This window comes from Lepus europaeus, chromosome 21, assembly GCF_033115175.1.
Source record: "Lepus europaeus isolate LE1 chromosome 21, mLepTim1.pri, whole genome shotgun sequence".
NCBI lineage: Eukaryota > Metazoa > Chordata > Mammalia > Lagomorpha > Leporidae > Lepus > Lepus europaeus.
The window spans coordinates 53,376,458-53,396,072 of NC_084847.1; the positions used below are offsets into that span (position 1 = coordinate 53,376,458).

General features: G+C 66.4%; 4 protein-coding genes across 11 annotated transcripts; 2 read left to right on the forward strand and 2 right to left on the reverse strand.

Moving 5' to 3' along the window:
* The first annotated feature begins 483 nt into the window (after positions 1-483).
* On the forward strand, positions 484-4,353 carry ACHE (acetylcholinesterase (Yt blood group)). The gene is made up of 5 exons (XM_062179663.1): positions 484-563; positions 826-1,905; positions 2,200-2,684; positions 3,225-3,394; positions 4,060-4,353. Exons 2-5 carry the CDS (start codon positions 850-852, stop codon positions 4,179-4,181), a joined length of 1,833 nt encoding a protein of 610 aa, XP_062035647.1. The 5' UTR covers positions 484-563; positions 826-849; the 3' UTR covers positions 4,182-4,353.
* UFSP1 (UFM1 specific peptidase 1 (inactive)) lies at positions 4,287-5,326 on the forward strand. Its single transcript, XM_062180120.1, has 2 exons — positions 4,287-4,316; positions 4,414-5,326. Exons 1-2 carry the CDS (start codon positions 4,287-4,289, stop codon positions 5,254-5,256), a joined length of 873 nt encoding a protein of 290 aa, XP_062036104.1. The 3' UTR covers positions 5,257-5,326.
* Positions 5,309-15,173, reverse strand: SRRT (serrate, RNA effector molecule). Of its 7 annotated transcripts, none has more exons than XM_062179661.1 (20): positions 15,084-15,173; positions 14,780-14,919; positions 11,567-11,695; positions 11,241-11,387; positions 10,862-11,050; positions 8,979-9,148; positions 8,686-8,870; positions 8,478-8,576; positions 8,277-8,394; positions 7,976-8,130; positions 7,753-7,814; positions 7,589-7,667; positions 7,229-7,417; positions 6,836-7,009; positions 6,602-6,755; positions 6,323-6,516; positions 5,988-6,144; positions 5,760-5,849; positions 5,554-5,680; positions 5,309-5,472 (listed from the first exon to the last, which is right to left on the reverse strand). In XM_062179661.1, exons 2-20 carry the CDS (start codon positions 14,899-14,901, stop codon positions 5,397-5,399), a joined length of 2,616 nt encoding a protein of 871 aa, XP_062035645.1. In that variant the 5' UTR covers positions 14,902-14,919; positions 15,084-15,173; the 3' UTR covers positions 5,309-5,396. The 7 variants fall into 7 exon arrangements, with proteins under 7 accessions (XP_062035645.1, XP_062035643.1, XP_062035644.1 ...); XM_062179659.1 differs by having other exon boundaries at positions 5,760-5,861; XM_062179660.1 differs by having other exon boundaries at positions 7,976-8,133.
* A 728-nt stretch (positions 15,174-15,901) lies between these two features.
* On the reverse strand, positions 15,902-19,528 carry TRIP6 (thyroid hormone receptor interactor 6). Of its 2 annotated transcripts, none has more exons than XM_062180435.1 (9): positions 19,157-19,528; positions 18,806-18,933; positions 18,574-18,699; positions 18,055-18,438; positions 17,760-17,853; positions 17,503-17,672; positions 16,610-16,788; positions 16,391-16,511; positions 15,902-16,287 (listed from the first exon to the last, which is right to left on the reverse strand). In XM_062180435.1, exons 1-9 carry the CDS (start codon positions 19,263-19,265, stop codon positions 16,156-16,158), a joined length of 1,443 nt encoding a protein of 480 aa, XP_062036419.1. In that variant the 5' UTR covers positions 19,266-19,528; the 3' UTR covers positions 15,902-16,155. The 2 variants fall into 2 exon arrangements, with proteins under 2 accessions (XP_062036419.1, XP_062036420.1); XM_062180436.1 differs by having other exon boundaries at positions 15,907-16,287; positions 18,806-18,883; positions 19,157-19,241.
* Positions 19,529-19,615: the final 87 nt, after the last annotated feature.

The window sequence follows — 19,615 nt, forward strand, 5'->3', positions numbered from 1 at the left end:
GCTCGGGGAGCGCAGGCGGCCCGACTCGCCCTTTAGGGCCCGCCGCCCTGCCCGCCGGCCCCCAGGCCCCCCAGCCTCGGCCCCCGGCTCCCGGCTCCCGGGCTCCGGGCGGGAGCGCCGTCCTTCGCTTGGTCTCCACTGCCCCCCGCTGGTGGCGGCGCGCACTGCAGCCCGGGACTCGGGACTGGGGCTCGGATGCGGGGGGCCAGGGCGGGCGAGCTCCAAGCTTGGCTGGGGCTGAGCTGGGGGGCGTGCAGTGGACGGAACCCGGCGGGTGCCAGGCGGCGCAGGGCGGGGCAGGGCGTGGAGCAGGCAGGCAGGATTTGAGGTGCCCGGGTACCCTGGGACACCCACGCCCTGAATGCCCACCCCACCCCCAGGGCCCCCGGCCTTGGCCAGCCCCAGGAGAGACCCGGGCTGCGCCTCGACGCAAGCTCGCCCAGCGGCGCCGCCCGTCAGTGAGGGCCCCGCCCCTGTCGTGTGGCCTGTGCGTGGACTGCGGCCTCTGGTGTCCGCACTGCACGCACTGGGCCCGGCCGGGTCCACGGAGTCCCGGGAAGGAGGTGAGGGCGCCGGGCCCCGCGGGGCAGGGGAGGGTCTGCCTAGCAGTTTGGTCTCCGTTTGCGCGTGCGCCTGCTCTCTGCCCCACTCCTGCCTGCCTGCCTGCCCGCGTCCTTGCCCCTGGAGCCCGGCTCCCGCCCTTGCTAGGTTTCTCTCCTCCTCTTTGCACGCCTGCCCCACCTTCTCTGCGGCTGGGAGATAACCCCTGGGTGAGATTGTTACCTAATCTGCTGCCTTCACTCCTGCCTTCCCTTCTCCCCGCAGACGTCGCCGCCTGCCCCGGCAGCCATGAGGCCCCCATGGGGTCCCCTGCGCTCGCCCTCCCTGGCCTTTCTGCTCCTCTGGCTGCTGGGAGGAGGGGCAGGGGCTGAGGGCCGGGAGGACCCGGAGCTGCTGGTGACGGTTCGCGGGGGCCGGCTGCGCGGCCTCCGTCTGAAAGCCCCCGGGGGCCCGGTCTCCGCGTTCCTGGGCATCCCCTTCGGGGAGCCACCGGTGGGCCCCCGGCGCTTTCTGCCCCCGGAGCCCAAGAGGCCCTGGGCCGGGGTGCTGGACGCCACAGCCTTCCAGAGCGTCTGCTACCAATACGTGGACACCCTGTACCCCGGCTTTGAGGGCACTGAGATGTGGAACCCCAACCGTGAGCTGAGCGAGGACTGTCTGTACCTCAATGTGTGGACACCATACCCCCGGCCCCGGTCACCCACGCCCGTCCTGGTCTGGATCTACGGGGGCGGCTTCTACAGCGGCGCCTCCTCCCTGGACGTGTACGACGGCCGCTTCCTGGCCCAGGCCGAAGGCACAGTGCTGGTGTCCATGAACTACCGGGTGGGAGCCTTTGGTTTCCTGGCCCTGCCGGGCAGCCGAGAGGCCCCGGGCAATGTGGGCCTGCTGGATCAGAGGCTGGCGCTGCAATGGGTGCAGGAGAATGTGGCAGCCTTTGGAGGGGACCCAGCGTCAGTGACGCTGTTTGGGGAGAGCGCGGGCGCCGCCTCGGTGGGCCTGCACCTGCTGTCCCCGCCCAGCCGGGGCCTGTTCCACCGGGCCGTGCTGCAGAGTGGCGCCCCCAACGGGCCCTGGGCCACGGTGGGCGTGGGAGAGGCCCGCCGCAGGGCCACGCTGCTGGCCCGCCTGGTAGGCTGCCCCCCAGGCGGCGCCGGTGGCAACGACACAGAGCTGGTGGCCTGCCTGCGGACACGGCCGGCTCAGGACCTGGTGGACCATGAGTGGCACGTGCTGCCCCAAGAAAGCATCTTCCGCTTTTCCTTCGTGCCCGTGGTGGACGGAGACTTCCTTAGTGACACCCCCGAGGCGCTCATCAACGCCGGAGACTTCCAGGGCCTGCAGGTGACTGGGGCGGGGTGGGGGGGGGGCTCACCACCCATCCCCTCTCCTCCCTCCCTTCCCCAGGGATGGGGACCCAGCATGCAGGCTCCTCCAGACCCACCCCCAGGGGGTCCAGGCTTCTGGGTCCCAGGGCTCAGGTTCCGGGGTGATGGGAGGGGCGGCGAGGACAGGGCCCCTGGGTGTACTGCCTCTGCAGCCCTGCCCCCCTCCTCATGCTCTCCTGCACGGTTCTGAGTCTGTAACTGCCCGTGTCTCTGGCTCTCTGTTTCTGTCCGCCCATCTGTCTGTCACCAGGTGCTGGTGGGTGTGGTGAAGGATGAGGGTACCTATTTTCTGGTTTACGGGGCCCCGGGCTTCAGCAAAGACAACGAATCTCTCATCAGCCGGGCCCAGTTCCTGGCTGGGGTGCGGGTCGGGGTCCCCCAGGCCAGCGACCTGGCGGCCGAGGCCGTGGTCCTGCATTACACAGACTGGCTGCACCCTGAGGACCCGGCCCGGCTGAGGGATGCCCTGAGCGACGTGGTGGGCGACCACAACGTCGTGTGCCCCATGGCCCAGCTGGCTGGGCGACTGGCCGCCCAGGGCGCCCGGGTCTATGCCTACGTCTTTGAGCACCGGGCTTCCACGCTCTCCTGGCCGCTCTGGATGGGCGTGCCCCACGGCTACGAGATCGAGTTTATCTTCGGGCTGCCCTTGGAACCCTCGCTGAACTACACCGAGGAAGAGAGGATCTTTGCCCAGAGATTGATGAGATACTGGGCCAACTTTGCACGCACAGGGTCAGCATCGCTGGTGGGCGGGGGGCCTTCGGGATGGGAGGCAAGCGTGGCTGTGGTGGGGGTGGGGGGGTGGGGAGGTAAGGTCCAAAAAGGGACAGTGGCCGGGGCAGGAGGCTGGGAATATGAATGCAGGGTGCGTGAGGTTGCTCAGTGGTGACCGTCAGCCCGGCTACACTCACACCCGTCCACCTGTCCAGCTGTTAACCCAAAGTGGCCGTGACCTTCACAGGAAGAGACTGGTTGCATACGGCTCCATCAATTGCAGCAGAATTGATAATGAGAGAAACCAAGATGTACCCAAAGAGTGGGGGGGGGGGGGACGGGGCGTGGGGCACGCGGGAGGGCTGGATGCTAGAAACAATGGAGAAGGCAGGGCTGGAGCCGCGGAGAGAGGGCCGAGGGAGAGGACAAGGACGAGGCGCGCTCCACGGAGCTGCAGAGCCCGGAGGCTGGGAGGAGCCGCGGCTCCTGCCGTGCGCCCTCTCGCCTCCTGGAGGGGCGGCCCTGCGGGAGGCTGAGCCTTCCCATTCCTCGGGGCAGGGACCCGAACGAGCCCCGAGACGCCAAGGCCCCGCAGTGGCCGCCCTACACGGCGGGGGCTCAGCAGTACGTGAGCCTGAACCTGCGGCCGCTGGAGGTGCGGAGGGGGCTGCGCGCCCAGGCCTGCGCTTTCTGGAACCGCTTCCTGCCCAAACTGCTCAGCGCCACCGGTACGCGGGGCCACGGGCCGGGGCCGGGAGGAGGAGGAGGAGGGACGGCAGGGGCGCGGAGAGAGAGGGGAGCGCGGGGTGTAACCCTCTCTTCTCCCCCCAGCCACGGAGGCCCCCTGCACCCGCTCAGGCCCCGCCCACGGGGAGGTCGCCCCAAGGCCCAGACCCGGCCTCCCCCTGCCCCTCCTCCTCCTCCTCCTCCTTTCCCAGCTCCTGCGGCCGTGACCACGGCCTCTCCCCGCTCCGGGGCCCCTCCGCTACTGAAGGGTCGGACCGTGGGGAAGGCCCCCCCACTCAGGGATCAACGCCCCCTCCCTCTCCAACCGTCTCGCTCCCAGTGGACAAGGCGGGAGTGGGGCGGGGGCGGTGACCTGTCGCCCATCTCAGGGAACCCACACACCTTCGTGGTTTAAAAGGAAAAGCCAGTGTTCTTTTTAGATATAAAACCAGCCTTTGGAGCCTGAGCCTGATGCTGGGGGAACCCAGTACTCCCCAGGGGAGGGCCATAACTGTCAATCATTTCTGTCTCTTCTCTCTTCCCCACCGCCCCGCGGACCCTCCCCCTCTCATCCCTTCCGATCCCCTCCGCACCCGTCTTCCGGCCCCGTCCCCCCACGCCGTGCGCCCCCGCATCCCCCGCGCCCCGCGGGGCGCCCCGGCCGCAGACACGCTGGACGAGGCGGAGCGCCAGTGGAAGGCGGAGTTCCACCGCTGGAGCTCCTACATGGTGCACTGGAAGAACCAGTTCGACCATTACAGCAAGCAGGACCGCTGCTCGGACCTGTGACGGCGGGGCCCGCCCGCGCGCCGCCGGCCCCGGCTGTACATACTATTTATACCAGGGCTGGGCTAGAACAGACGCGCCCCAGACCCTGCGCCCCCCGTCCCCTGCATGCGTCGGGCCGAGCCCCCCACCCCCGCGGTGCCTTCGCCCCTGTCGGGCTGCCAATAAACCGTTAACAGCCACGTGAGTGCGCGCGACTGCGGGGGCGGGGGCGGACGCCGGGCGACCCCGCTAGCGGGCTCCGCGGGGCGGGGCTCGCGCCTGCGCGGTGAGGCGAGCGGGCCCCGCGGTGCATTGTGGGCGCGTTCCCGTGGTGCCGCGCGCCCGGCGCTCCCGCACCTCGCCCGCGGCCCGGGGTTCTCCGTGGAGCTGTCCCCGCGCCGCCGGAAGGACGCGCCTGCCTCGGCCGCCGCCGGCCCTGGAGCCGCTGCGGGACGTGCACCGGGGCCTGGCCCCGCCATGCTGCGGCCCCGGCCGCCTGGCCGTCGTCTCGGGCCACTATCTCTACTACCACTACGGCTGCGACGGGCTGGACGACCGCGGCTGGGGCTGCGGCTACCGCACTCTGCAGACGCTGTGCTCCTGGCCGCTCGGCCAGCCCGCGGGCGTGCCCGGGCTGCGCGCCCTGCAGGCGGCCCTGGAGGACATGGGCGACAAGCCCCCCGGCTTCCGCGGCTCCCGGGACTGGATCGGCTGCGTAGAGGCCAGCCTGTGCCTCCAGCACTTCGGTGGGCCTCAGGGGCGCCTGTGCCACGTGCCCCGTGGCGCGGGACTTGAGGGGGAGCTGGAGAGACTCTACTCCCACTTCGCAGGAGGAGGGGGCCCCGTCATGGTCGGGGGAGACGCGGACGCCCGCGCCAAGGCCCTGCTGGGAGTGTGCCTGGGGCCAGGCACGGAAGCCCACGTCCTGGTGTTGGACCCGCACTGCTGGGGCGCTCCAAAGAGCCCCGCGGAGCTGCAGGCTGCCGGGTGGGTGGGCTGGCGAGAGGTGCCCGCGGCCTTCGACCCCCGCTCCTTCTACAACCTGTGCTACACCAGCCGGGACTCCGCCCCGGAGGCGCGGCGCGGCCTGGACTGAGGGGCCCGGCCCGGGAAGATCCGGGAGGAAGCACGCCGAGGCGGAAGTCACGAGGAAGTGCTTTTACTGGCAGTCGGACTGAATGTAAAAAAAAAAACCTCAGAGCTGCAGGGGCGGACAGTCAGGACGGGGCGGGCAGCTCAGAAGAAATCCACGTCATCGGGGGCGTCCAGGTCACGGTACTCGACGATGGCCCTTGGGTCTCCCCGCACCATCCTGGGAGGACAGACAGGAGATGAGGCGGGGCGCGCCCTGACGGGAGTCCAGGCGTCCAGGCAGCCTCGCGACTCGGCTCACCTGTTTCGGGGTTTCCCGGGGTAGCCTCCCTGGCCGCGGAAGGCGTCATAGTTCCCTCGGCCAGCACCGTATGGGGCGTGGGGGTACGGAGGGCCCCCGGTGGGGACTGCAGGGCGGACAGCACCAGCTGCGGAGAGACGCTGAGACGTCAGCCTGCCTTCTCCGCGCTCCCGACCACCAGCCCCGCGTCGCCCTCCGGCACTTACCGCCGTAGCCCAGGATGGGGGGCCGGGGCTGACCGTAGGGCAGCAGGCCCTGGGGGGTCTGGTGCGGGTAGGGCAGTCCCGGCGTCAGGCCTGGGGGGAGTACAACACGGACAGGAACATGAATTACTGCGGGGGGGGGGGTGTCTCAGGGGATGAAGATTAAGGAGAACCGAGCCCCTGGACAGCTGGGAGGACCCCCGCGGCAGACCCTCACGGATCGTATCTTACTCTGGGCGGGACCGGGCGGCTGAGCGGGCTTGATCTCGGGCAGAGCGGGGCGCTTGGCGTCGGTGAGGAAATTGTTGAAGAACGCCACCTCCTTCTTGACCTCCTCGATCTTCTCGGCGTGCTTGTTGAAGATGTGTTTGCGCACAAACTCGGGGCCCTGGGGGGAGGAGGTTGGGACACGGCAGAGTGGGTTCCCTCACTCCCAGACCCACCCGGGGGGGGGGGGGGGGACAGCACCCCTCCAGCCTGGCTGCTGGCCAGGTCCCGGCCCGCAGGGGGCGCTCTGCCTGCCCGCCCCCCCACCGGCCAGCTCGCCAGTTTCCCAAACCCCAGACCTTGAACTTCTTGCCGCTCAGAGGACACAGCCACTTATCCTTGCCCAGCTCCTGGGTGTTGGACGTGACAAACTTCTCCACTTCTTGCTCGGGGTCCTTGCGGCCCATCTTCTGGGCCTCTTCCTCAGACAGCGACTCGCGCACGCTCAGCAGCGGGGTCAGCTTCTCCTCAAAGGTCTTCTGCCACTCCAGCACTGGGCCAGGGACAGGAGCACAGGCTGGGAAGGGCGCCGGGCGCCGGGGCGGGGTGGGGCGGCGTGGGGACTCGAGGGGGCTCACCTTCCCCATGACTGATCCGGTTCGGTGGCATGGGCCCCCGCACGTGGATGATGCCACAGCGGTTGGGCATCTCGTCCTCATTGGGGTACTCGCAAGTGTTGTAGTAGTCCATGGAGTGCACGATGCGCAAGTAGAGGAGCAGCTTGTCCAAAACCTAAGGGCAACGAGAGGTCATTGGCCTCCACGCCTGCCTAGGCCGCGCCCGCCATGCCCCGCGCCCGCTGCGGCTGGCACCTTGATCAGCTTCTCATCTCGTTCCACGCTGATCTCCGCCGGGTTCCCTTCCTTAGGGGGCTCCTCCGGAGGGGGCCCCCCACTGCTCCCCAGCAGCTCCTCTTCCTCTGCGCTCACTTCCTCAATTAGGTAGTCGGTGATATTCTTCAAGATGGGGTTTTGTGAGGGCAGGCTCTGGAGGGAGGGAGGGGAGGGGCAGGTGAGCCAGAGGAAGCCCTGGGGTGGCCAAGCTCACCGGCTCCAGCTGCTAACCTTGTCCTCAACCTGCTCTACAGGAAGCTGGGGGTGGGGCGGGGGCTGCTACCCAGGCAGGAGGGGGGGGGGTCAAAGGGCCAATCCTACAGCGCAGCCCTCAGCAGCTGACTTGAGACAGTCCCACGGGGTGTCACTGACTGCGGGCACAGGGGCCGTCCCAGGCTCCGCGGCCCAGAGCTGGGTCCTGTCGTCCAGCGTGTGGATCAGCTTGGCGGCCAGCTTGATGTCGTTGCGCACTATCTGCTTGTGCTGGGTGATGCCGTTGATGTTGCGGACACGCCGGGTCAGGTCTCTGTTCACGCCAGGGCTCAGCTCACACTCCCGGAGCTGCAAGGACACACGGGCCCTGCTGAGCGCCAGTGCCGAGACGGCCAGCTTAGGACGGGTCAGACTGACTCGTGCGCGGCAACAGCCCCAGAGCCCAGCGGAACACACAGAGGAGCAGGAAGCCGCGGAAGGGCACTCCCCCCCCCAGCAGTGCCACCTGCTGGCACTCACTCGGATATTCTGCAGGTTCCAACAGATCTCCTTGATGTTAACGCTGCGGTCAAATGTCACCCAGCCACGGCGGAAAAACCTACCCAGGAGGAAACCATCAGCACAGTACTGGGGGTGGAGGTGGCGCTGGCCCCGAGGCCGCCCCAGCGTGTCCCGTCTCTTACCTCCGCTCAGGCTGGGGCTCCGACAGGGCCACACGCATGAAGCCGGGGTATCTTTTACAAAGCTGCGAGAAGCAGAGCGACAGAGACCCCTTGAGTGACCCGTGGATTCCCTTCCTCCTCGACCAACCCCCCCCCATCCTCCGTGCCCCCTCCCAGAGGGCTTCAGGCTGCATATGAGGCCCTGGGATGCCTCAGCGCCATCGGGCCCCTCCCCCCGACTCACAGAGATGATCTCCGCCCGGGAGATGTTGGGGGCGATGTTGCGCATGAAGAGGGAGCAGGTCTTGTGCAGGGGCCGGGGCTTGCACTCCAGCCCCGCGGCCTCCTTCGGCTTCTCCCGCTCCTCCTCCTTCGGCTTCTCCTTGTCCTTAAGAGCTTCTTCTAGGCAGGAAGGCCAAGGCTCAGTGGGCGCTCATCGCCGGAGGACGAGCCGTTCCTGCCCCCCCAGCCTCACTCTGGCTGCGGCACCCTCCCGTGGACTCCACCACCTCGCCCCTCCCCGCTGGGCGGCAGACGAAGCCTACCCGCCTCCTCCTTCTCCTCGTCGGCCTGGCCGCTCTCGGACTCCGACTCCGACTCGGACGCGCTGCCTTCGTCCAGGCTGTCGTCCCCGCTGTGCTTGCGGCTCCGCTTCTTGCTGCTCTGTGGGAGCCACGGCCCGGGGCGCGTCAGGGGCCGGGCCTCGCCCTGAGCGCTGCCCCCCCCACAGCCAGCACCCGCCTCACCTTCTTGGTGTCCTTCTCCAAGTCTTCCTTCTTCTCGTCCTTGTCTCCGTCACCCTCGGGTTTCTTCGCTTTGTCATCATTGGAGCTGTCATTCTCCGCCTAGGGAAGAGACAAGGCTGTCCGTGTCCCCTCCACAGTGGAGCCACAGGGTCACCTCCCCTGCCCTGGCAGACCCGGCCCCAGCCCCCGGGAGGTACGCCACTCGCACCTGCTTGCCGTCCTCCTTCTTGTCGTCCTTGTCCCCGGCCTTGCGCTCTCCGTCCCCGGGCCCCGGCCCGGCCCGGCCCTCTTCCTTCTTGCCGGCCTCCCCGGCCTTCCCCGCCTGCTCCTCCTCCTCCTCCTGCTCCAGGATGCGCAGGTCGTTCTCTGTGCCGCCTTCCATTTTTATCACAGCTACCAACCAAGCAGAGGCCACAGCCCAAAGGCCCCGGCTTCCGTGAGCCTGCTTCCGTTTCCCACCCGAGACGCCGCCCACCAGACGACCCCTGCCGAACCACACACCTGCGTCTAGCATCTTGACGATGGCGTCCGCCTTGTCGATGTCCAGGAGGAGGTGATCGAACCAGCCACTCTCCATGAGGGACAGGAACACCCTCAGCCTGTTCTGCAGGGCCCCCCGGGCCTCCTGCCGCCGCTTCCCCACCTCGTCTGGGTGGTACTTAGAGCGAAACCTGGGGGCGGGGGGCAGGAGGGCCGTGACAGTCAGCAGAGGCCAGGGCCTGGATGTGGGGAGGGGCCCAGGACAGCCAGGGCATAGCCCCCATCCTCTCATACCCAGCACTGTCATCACCCCAAGGGGAAGCAGGGGCTGTGCTCTGCAGACTGGGGAGGCAGGAACCGAGAGCTCTGGACTGGCAGACAATGGCTACGGGGCGCCCAGGGCTGCACCGGCCGATTTATCGCGCTGTCTCCGGGAAACTCTAACTTCACATTTAGGGTCGTTTCCCAAAGCTACGGACAGGAAGACTACGGCAACAGCAGGCCCCGAGGAACCTCCCTCTCCTTGCCAACCCCACACTACTGTGGTTCAGAGCTGCGCCCACCAACTCCCTCCACCCCTAGGTGGAAGACAGAAGGAAACCTCAAGTGCACCAGATAGGAAAAGCCAAAAGGCAGGACAGCTCTCTCCCCCTGGGGAAGATAAGCAAGATGGAAAAGGGACAGGGCAGACCAGCGGGGCAGACTGGCGCGCCCTCAGAGCCACAGGTGCTGCCCACGGGAGAGAGAGGAGGGCCGGAGCACGAGAAATAAAACATTCCCAACAGGACACGGGGCACCAGAAGAGAGCAGGAGTGGGAAACAGGAAGAAAGTGTCAGAAATAGGAAACAAAGGGAACAACGGAAGACAGACAGACAGACAAACCGGGGGACAGAAAAGAAGTGAGTGTTAGGCAGGCAGCGAGAACAGGGACAGAGAGGATGAAAGGAAGTGAGAGACTGACACAACGGACACAGGCGGCCAGGCAGTCAGAGAAAGGGACAGCGACAGAACAGAAGCACGAGGCCGTGGGAGGAGAGAAAGCCGCAGGCGTCGCCTCCAGGATCTTTACCTTGGCTGCTTGGTCAAACAGAGCTCAAGATTTAACTAGCGGTGCCCAGGGCCCATGCTGGCTGGCGGGCACCGGCTGGCTCCTGGCTGGGGCGCCCGGCCCGGATGCCCCCCCTGCGGGACTCCGCGGGGGGGCCCTGCCTGACTGGCTGCCTGAGCGATCACATTCAGCTAACGCGCTGCATTGTGCACAGCGGAGCCCTGCCTGTCTGCCTGGCCGGGGCAGCGCGGCTCAGCCCAGGGGCTCATGTATGGGCTGGGTATGGTGGGGGTGAGGTGGGTTTGCTCCGAGCTCCGACGATGAGCGGGTGTGGTTCCCAGTTCTGGCTCTTTTCAAGGAGGAGGAGCAGAAAGAGGATGAGGAGGAGGGGGAGCAGGAAGGGGGGAAAAGATGGTTGATTAAAATTAAAACATCCACAAAAAAAGGAAAAAAAATTAAAATCTTTTTCTCTCAAACGACCCTGAGATCTTTGCTTTTCTCGCTGGAGTCACTCGTCGCTTTTGGGAGGATGCCACAGCCACACAGGGTCCTGAGGATCAGGAATGACAACGGCCCGACACCAGCAAGGGGGGAAGCAGTCTGTGTGCGGCCCCCAAGGGGCCCGGTGGCTCTGGCCAGCTGCCTGGCGGCGGCCCACTGACCAAGGACAGCGGGGAGGGGAGGGCGGGCAGGGGTGGGCTGCGGCAGTCACCGGAGGAGGAGGTCCCACCAGCCGATGCGGTCAGACTCCCCCTCCCCCACCCCCGAGAGTTTGAGTTTGGGACTGGGTGCACAGGGGAGAGGACAGGGCCGGGGGGACGTGCCAGGGAGAGGCGGGGAGGCTGGGGCACTGACCACTCCTCGTCTTTGTGGGCCAGGAAGAAGTCCTGCATCTGCTGCCGTCGGAAATCCAGCTTGTAGTCGTTGTAGCGCTTGACGGCCTCCGTCTCGTCCACAGAGTCGTCCAGCGACAGGAGGAACTCCTTGAAGGTCTTCATCACGGGCGGCGGCACGCCCAGGTCGATCTCCGCGATGCTGCCCAGCCTGGAGGCCGCCACCAGTCTTGGTTGGGGGGAAGAGGGTGCGGGGCCACGGCAGCCAGCTGCCCCTTTCTCTGCCTACCAGGGACACCACCTCAAGCCCCCCCACCCCCAGCCCTCGGGCCCTCCCAGGCTCCAGCCACCGACCCTCCCTGGCTCCCTGCCCCAGGGCACCCGGAACCTCCGGTCTTTACCTGGCCTGGATAGGCAGGACATGGTGCTGCATGATGTGGACGTCTGGGTGGCCCCAGGGCTGAGGGGGGCCATAAGTTGGGCCCCCACCCCCCCCAGCATAGGGCATCTCATAGCCACTGTGGTATGGGTCAGAGCTGTGCTCATCCCTAAGGGCGGGGGACACGGAAGTCAGACAAGGGGCCGTCCCCCAGAGCACACAGGGGCAGGCGCGTGGGAACAAAGAAACGGCCAGGGCGAGGGGAGACTGCGAAAAGGCAATGGCGCTTTCGGCAGGTGGAAGGTAGTGGAGCCAAGGCCAGGAGAGAGGGAAACGCCATCAGCTCACCAGTCGCGTCGCATGCGCTTCTGCGGGGGGCTGAGCTCATGGCGCGGGGGAGAGAAGCGCTCGCGCCGATTCCGGTCGTAGTCCCGGTACTCGCCCCGACTGCGGCGCTCCCGGCTGCGGTCCCACTCCCTGGGGACGAGAACAAGCGACCGTCATGAAGGAAATGGCGCAGGACGCCAAGACCAGGCTGGACGCCTCAAGACACACACACCGAAAAAGACCCCCGTCTCTTGCTGCCCACGCGCCAGCTCCCGCCAAGGAGTCCTGGGCCCTTCAACTCACCCAACAGGACCGGACCCCACCCTCATCCCTGCCCGTCTCTCCCCTCCTCGCCCCACTGTCCCGGTCACCCAGTCTCTCCCCTCCTCGCCCCGCTGTCCCGGTCACCCAGTCTCTCCCCTCCTCGCCCCGCTGTCCCGGTCACCCAGTCTCTCCCCTCCTCGCCCCGCTGTCCCGGTCACCCAGTCTCTCCCCTCCTCGCCCCGCTGTCCCGGTCACCCGTCTGTCCAACACACCTGATCTCTTCAAAGCGCTGCCTCCTGCCGTCCCCGCCTCTCCACCCTCACCGCCGCCTCCACCCCAGCTCAACAACACTTTCTCCGGACCCAGTGGTTTGCATACTTTTTGAGCTTAAAGACTGCTGACGTCACAGACCTTCTGCCTGTGGCTAGCCATGCTTACTGTATCCAAAAGTAAGTCCATGTTTTTACAAAAGAAACGATTTCCCTGTACAATTTTATTGAGAAAAGCGGATCTGGCTTAACAGAAGTAACTTCGACATCCAACCTGTTGTGATGTTTTGGTTGGAAACCATAAAGACATCTGGCCTCACAGGCGCACTCGGTGGAAACCTGGGTAAGTGCTATTTTGGGTTTGTCTGGGAGGGAGTTTCGAGGTGAGATCAGCAAGGGACTCTGGGTGGGCCCGCATCAGCGACTGGCCGGGGTCTGCAGGCTACACATGCCCAGCACACAGGTCTCAGCTCTGGCCATCAGCGCTGGCCTCTGGACTCCAGGCCTCACTCCGGCAGCCCCTCTCTGGCCCTAGGCTTTCCACCCTGAAGCAACAGCTGCACCCTGGCTTCCCCGGTTCAGAGGCCATCAGACTTGGCCCGAGCTCTGCTGTGGAACCGCAGGGGCTCCAGCCTGCACACACCTGCTGCGAGCCGCCTGCCCTGATAAATCCCGGTCACCTACCTAGTACACAGCCTGCCGATCCCATCTCCCCAGACTCCACCTTTGTTCCCCGAAGGCAGCCGCAGGCTCAGGCTGGAAGGCCGTCAGTGCACACTCCACCCTGTGCTGGGGTGGCCTCCAGGGCTGCACACCCCGGACGCAGTCTGAGAATCAGCTTGTCGCAGAAGCCGGCCAGCTCACCCTGGCACACACACGTCCCCAAGTCTGTCTTCACAGGAAGGTTCACTTCCCCCGCTCTTAGTTCACACAGATGCCTGCCAACTACCCAGGGTGACAGTCACTCCTCACGGGGAATGGCGACCAAGCCACCGGCCGAGTGCCCCCACTCAGGACGCCGCTGCGCCCGCCACTTCCCAGGCCATAGGTCAAGCCCGCTCTATTAAACTTTAGGACAAGGACATTGAGTGACACTGGCTTTTTCCACACTTTGGCATCATGGCGTTCCTTAGTGCTGCCACCATCAGTGCAGACATCAATGACACAAAGTAACACTTTAGGTTTATTTAATTATTTCTGTTTGAAAGGCAAAGCCACACAGAGGCTGCCCATCTGCTGGTTCACTCCCCCGATGCCTGCTAAAACGGGAACTGGGCCAGCCAGCAAGGAGCCAGGAACGTAATCCAGGTCTCTGATTGGGTGGCAGGGACTCAAGTACCTGCTGCCTCCCAAGGTGTGCGTTAGCGGGAGAGAGCAGCGGAGACCCCAACATCGGAACATGGGACCCAAGGATCCCAACCAGAGGCTTAACCGCTTCACCAGAGAGGTGATTGTGACCTCACAGACCCGCGGGGGCCTGGGGCACACTGAGAACCACCACTCTAAGCCCCCGGAACACGTGCTCCTTCCCGCAGCCAGCACCGGATCCACAACTCCTCACCATCCAGGAAGTCCCACCCACCTGCCCAGTGCGGCCGCCGGCGTCACTTGTCCGAGCTCTCCCGCCAGCACTGCCCTGGCAACCAGCTGAACCGCCATCTCTCACGCACGCACACCGGCGGCATGGGCCCAGGGGCGCTGTGCTCCCCACCCTAAGCTCCAGACCACAAGCCTGGAAGAGATATCATCTCATCACAATGTCTCCCGACCTTCTCAGAAAATACCGAGGAGCGGCTGCTGTCTGAGCCCTTGGCTCACTCGAGGGCACGGCCCGGCTCTGGCCACTGTGGTCATCTGAGGAATAAACCAGAGGGAAGATTTTCCCGCTTCTCCTTCCCTGTCGCTCTACCTTCGAAAGAAATCAATCTTAGAGAATGAATGAGTGAATGAATGAATGAGTGAGTACACCCAGCAAAACAAGGTGACCTGCTGGCTGGTCTGGCAGAAGACAGAGGGATCTCCCATCCACCGGCTTGCTCACCACACGGCTACAACACCCAGGACTGAGCCAGGCCAAAGCCAGGCACCGGGAATCCAGAACCCTGTCTCCCACACGGGTCATCTCCCACTGCCTTCCAGGCTCATCGGCGGGGAGCTGGATCGGAAGTGGAGCAGCCGGGGGACAGCTCACCCGGCCACACCTCCACATCAGCCCCTAAACCCCTTTCCTGCACTCCACTCAGTGAATGAACACCGTTAGGAGAAGTCACTCCGCGCTCCCTCTATGGAAATGCTGCCAAACAGAGCCACCGCCATGCACTCGCCATCGACTCATACGCGTGCTGTCCCATCTAACTTGACACCAAAGCCAGACACCCCCGGAGGCTCACCAGGAGCTAATCCGTGAACCCAACGGCGCTGCCCACGCAACTCCCCCGGCGTTTTAGGCAAAACGGCCCCCATGAACCGACTCCTTAGTGTGGCCAGGGAAGCGGTCTGGCCGCCCCTCTGCACCCAGGTCGACTTCCCGGAGGCACCCGAGGCAAAGCTCACCATCAACCCAACGCACGGCCTCTCCACGGGGCTTCGCCCCCCAGCACACGGGCCACCGAGCGACCTGCCCCCACCCCCGCCCCGGGCACACGACGAGGGGCCGGAGCGAGCAGGGAGCCGGCGTTCCAGCCCAGGGCGAGGGTCTCACCGATCATTCCAATCGTCCCCTCGACGCCTCTCGTCCCTTTCGCGGGAACGGTCATAGTCGCTGCGCTCCCTTCGAAACTTGTCCCTGCGCCTTCGATCGTACTCGTCGTCGCTGTCACCCATGGCGCGGTCCGAGGGGGCCTGGGGGCCGGGGAGGAGCCGGTCAGGGGCTCGGACACCAGCCCAGACCACTCCTCCGGCGCCGCGCGCCCGCCGCCCTCCCGCCCAAGCCGCCGGCCGCCGGCCCCGCCATCGCGGGCAGCGCCGGCCCCGGGGCGCCCCTGCCCCCGCCTCCCCTCCCCCACCTGGGAGCGGCGGCGGCCGTCGGTCGCGCGTCCAGGCAGGCTCGGTCTGGGGGCGAGGGGTCGCGGGGGTCGGGGGGCGCTCAGCGAGCCGGCCGCAGACGGCGGGGGTGGCGGGGAGGGAAAGTGGGGCGACCGAGGATGGGCGGGCGCGCGCCACTCGCGCTGCGCCTGCGCCAACCACAGAACAAGGCCCGGAGCCGCAAACTCCCGCCCGCGCGGCCCTAACTAGAACTAAGGCCGGGCGCCGAAGGCGGGGAGAACAGGGCCTGATGGGAAGGGGGCGGGGACACGGAGATCTCGCGAGCTTTCCGGGATGCGAACTGCGCGCCCCAGAAGGAAGAACTACGGAAGCCCGGCTGGACCCCGCGGAGCTCCGGGAGGGCGGTGGTCGTCCGGCGGCGGCGGCGGCGGGAGCGCTTCCTCCGCCCCCCGAGGTCTCACCCCGAGGTCTCCCGGGGTCCGAGCCACTTCCCCTGCAGCCGGTGCCCTCCGCGGGCCGACCTGAGGGCGGCCGGTGTGCCGCCCCCTCCTCGCGCGGGAGCGTGGGCGTTCAGGGACTGGGGCAGAAGCGACCATTTTAAAGCGCCTCCTCCCACCATTTTCTGTTCACTTGGATGAGACCTGGGCAGGCGCTACCTGCAGAACCCGTTGTTCTCCTGGCACAGGCGCCAGGCCGCAGGGTTAACTAGGGCTCTGCGCATCAGGCGGGCGGGGCTGCACGGTAGGGAGGTGCTGCCTCCCCACCGCGCGAGGACCGTGGCAAAAAGAAAACAAAATAAAATAAGGAGTCGGTTCATGGGGACCAGAGCTGCTGGGAAGGCCCAGGTCCCGATCTCGGTTCCGTCATTTGAGAATCGCCCCACACTGGATCTGTGTGATAAACAGTAACGGTGCTTGCGCTGCTACTGTGACAATCATGGGACAGCAGACTTGGCGGGTTGTGAACTCGGATTATTATTTCAGGACGTTTGGAGGGAGAGGAGACGTTTGGTAACAAAGTTGCAAAGGCAGGTGGGGGGGGGTAGCGACCGGGAACGGAACGGGCTGAGGCAGCAGGTGCACCCGGGAAGCCTCAGCAGTCGGTGGTGACGGTGGCTGAGAGCTCCTGGATGCGCCAGGCGCTGCAGGCCTTGCACAAAATGTGCCCATCCAGCGGATAGCAGCCCTGGCACTCGCCCTCGGACGACAGCAGCAGCCCACACTCCTGTTGGGGAAGAAACAGCAGCTTCCGGTCAGCCCCAGGACCCCCCCCCTTCCAGGCTCCCTTCCCCGCTGCACACCCCTGGTTTTCGCCCTGGCCCCCTGACCTCGCACTTGTAACAGCCGACGTGAAAGCTGCGATCCAGGGCAACAATTCTCACCGTCTCCTCCTGCCCTGGCTCAGGCATGATGGCCCCGCCGCACACCGAGCATCGCGGGGCAAACTTCCTGCGTGGGGGGAGGAACCGACAGTGGAGCCCAGGGAAGGTGGGAGGCAGGGTGGGCAAAGCCTGCCATCCCGAGCGGAGAAGGGGGCAAGGCCTGACCTGTGGAAGTCCTCGATGCAGTGGATCTGGCTGGTGGCGTCCACGGTGAAGGGGATGCCGTCCAGGCCACGGTGGCACACCACGCAGGTAAAGCAGCCAGGGTGGTAGGCCTTGCCCATCGCCCGCAGGATCCGGTCCAGGATAGGTTGAGAGCACGTGGAACATTTCTCCAGGGTGGCCTGTTGGAAGGTCGGGGAGCCGGGAGCTACAACAACCCAACGGGCGCCCCCACAGCCCGCCTGGCTGTTTCTACAGGGCCCTGCGTGTGAGTGAGAGGTGGACCTGAGTAGATCCGAGTCTGGCTTTGGCTTTTCTGAGCATCAGCGTCCTGTAAACCGGGCACCGGCAGTAACCCCTGCCTCGCTGGGGTTGGAATTTAACCCTGTTCCCTTAAGAGGCCGCCAGGTATGCCCACATCCCGGATCAGAGTGACTGGGTTGGAGTCCCGGCTCCACTTCCCTGCCAGCATCCTGCTGGTGGCCCTGCTGGGAGGCAGCAGATGACGGCTCAAGTACTCGGGTCCCTTCCACCCATGGGAGAGACCTGGATTGAGTTCCAGGCTCCTGGCTTTGGTGCAGCCCAGCCCCAACTGTCACAGGCATCTGGAGAGTGAACCAGCAGATGGAAGCTGTGCGCTCTCTCCGCCTTGCAAATCAATTAATAATAGTAATAATAATAATGGTGGTGATAGATAAAATGTCTCTTATTCCTACAGGACTGTGCTCCTTCCTTCCCACAATGCCTCTCTTCTCCTCGTCCATCAGTCTGAGTGCCCCAGCTTCGAGCGCTGTTCCTCTTCTGGGCTCAGATATCTGGCCCCCACCTTGCAGGAAGGCCCCTGCCTCCCGCTGCCCAGTGCCCAGACCCCAGTGCCCCCAGCCCCAAGGACTCACCACGTAGCAGCTCTCACAGTACGCCCTCCTGTCCACGGCATAGAAATGCTGGCCCCGGAGCTGCGCCCGGCACGTGGAACACACAAAGCAGCCCACGTGGAAGACACGGTCCAGGGCCACGACCCCGGCGCCATCCCCGACCACGTCCTCTCCACAGCCACCACATCGGCCTGGGGACAGGAAAGGACGGGGTCACCCTGCATAGACCCTGGCCCGACGCGCCACTCTCTTGCCCCCTGCCCGCGGCACCCGCTCACCGAAGTACTCCCCGCTGGGCGGGTGGTTCAGGTCCTGCACTAGCTTCTTGGTCAGCCTCTCCAGCTCCTCCTCAGCAGGCTGGCTCAGGGGGACCTGGGGGTGGGAATCAGGGGTCCCAGCTGGACGTCCCACCCAGGAGGCTCCTCCCCTGAGAGCTTCTCAGACCCCTCCCCTCTGCACTTCCCCGGCTGCTCCAAGCCCCAGGCCTGTGGCTCTGCTCCCAAACCAGGACTTTAAGCACCAGCACCCACCCGTCATCTAGGAAGGTCCGGAACTCCAGGACCCCAGGCTCACCTGCGGCCCGTGCCCGCCGCCTCTGGATCCTCCTGCAGAGCCAGACACCCCAACAGTCTCCTCTTTCCCCCCCGGCCCAGGCCCACGGTGGCTCCGATAGCCACCCCCCCAGATGTCCCCTCGGCCTGGAAGAGGAAAGTGGGGGCCGGGAAGGGGTCCAGAGGCCTGCGAGGCCCCCCGCCTGGGCGGGCCGCAGCCTCTCACAGGCTGTGCCACCTTCACTTGCACCGGGAAGGCTGGGCCGGCTGGGGTGCTGGCGGTAGCGTAGGAGGCCGGTGTGGGGCCCCCATAGGGGGATGCTGGTGGCGGAGGGGCTGGGGCGCCCCCTCCATTGGGCTTCAGGCAGCCTGCGCGGTAGGCAGGGGGCTGAGGGGCCTCGTAAGCCTAGGGAGAAACAGGGGGAGCAGTGAGCAAAGCCCACCCAGGTCTCCCCACCAGAGGGGAGCCGGGGGCCCTGGGGAGGGGGGACTGGCACTGAGGACCCAAAGAGGGCAGCAGGCCAGGCGTGGGGGCAGTCACCTGCCGCTCCGGCCTCCGGGGAGCGTGTCCACGGCCCCCATCCAGCTCGGCCAGCATGCTGGTCAGCGAGTCTATCTCAGCATCCAGACTGCCGGGGCGCAGGCCCCCCCTGTCTGGGGGCAGCCCCTGGGGAAGGAGCCAAAGCAGGGAGGAGGCAAGTCACCACGGCGCCCCTCCAGCCAGCCCCCGACCCTGCTCACAACATCGCACCCCCTCCCACTGCCGTCCTCACCTGGGAGCGCTGGGGTGCTCCGTGGGACCCCACCCAGGCTGGCCCCCGGTCATCGCGTCCCCCGGGGGGCTGGTAACACTGCTCAGATGGGAGGGGGCAAAAATTGACCCTGGGGTGGGGCTGGAGTGCTGGGGTGGGGGGAAGAGAGACCAGAGGTGGGGACCAGGGAAGGGAGAAGGGTGCTCCGTCCTGGTCGCTGCCCTCCCGGCCCCTCCGCTCCTCCTCAGGGGGCCGCAGGCGGCCACAGGCAGCTGGCCCCGGCTGGCCCGGGGAAGGGGTAGCAGGGAGCGGGCTGGGAGCGGGCAGAGTCTGGGCAGCCGGTGGCTCCCGGGCGCAGAAGGAGCCGCTTACCTGTTCCGTGGGCGGGTGGCAGCCCCGGGGCACCTCGGGGGAGTGCTCTCCCCTGAGGGGCTCTGGTGGGCTCCGACTGCTTAGGGGGCAGCCAGGTGGGCCCCGACATGGTCTGGAACGGGGTGGGGGGGACCCCAGACAGCAGGCAGGGCCTCTCGGAGCCCAGGGCCTCTGACCTCGGCCCCCTCTTCCGTCCTACACCTCGTTTGGGACTCCAGGAAAGAAACTTTTTCTGGCTGGTTTTTTTTTCCCCTTCCTCCCTAATTTTGGGGACGGCCACGCCCCTGTGACGTCACCGCATTCCTGGGGGAGGGTCACGTGGCCCCCTAGGCCCTAATCTGCGGTCCCTCCCCCAGTCGGCCCCCTCCTGCCGAGAGGGGAGGGCGCTCGGCGGGAGCCGAGTCACGGGGGTCTGCGGGCGGCTCGGGGTGGGAGGCGCAGGCCCGGGCCGGCCCGCCC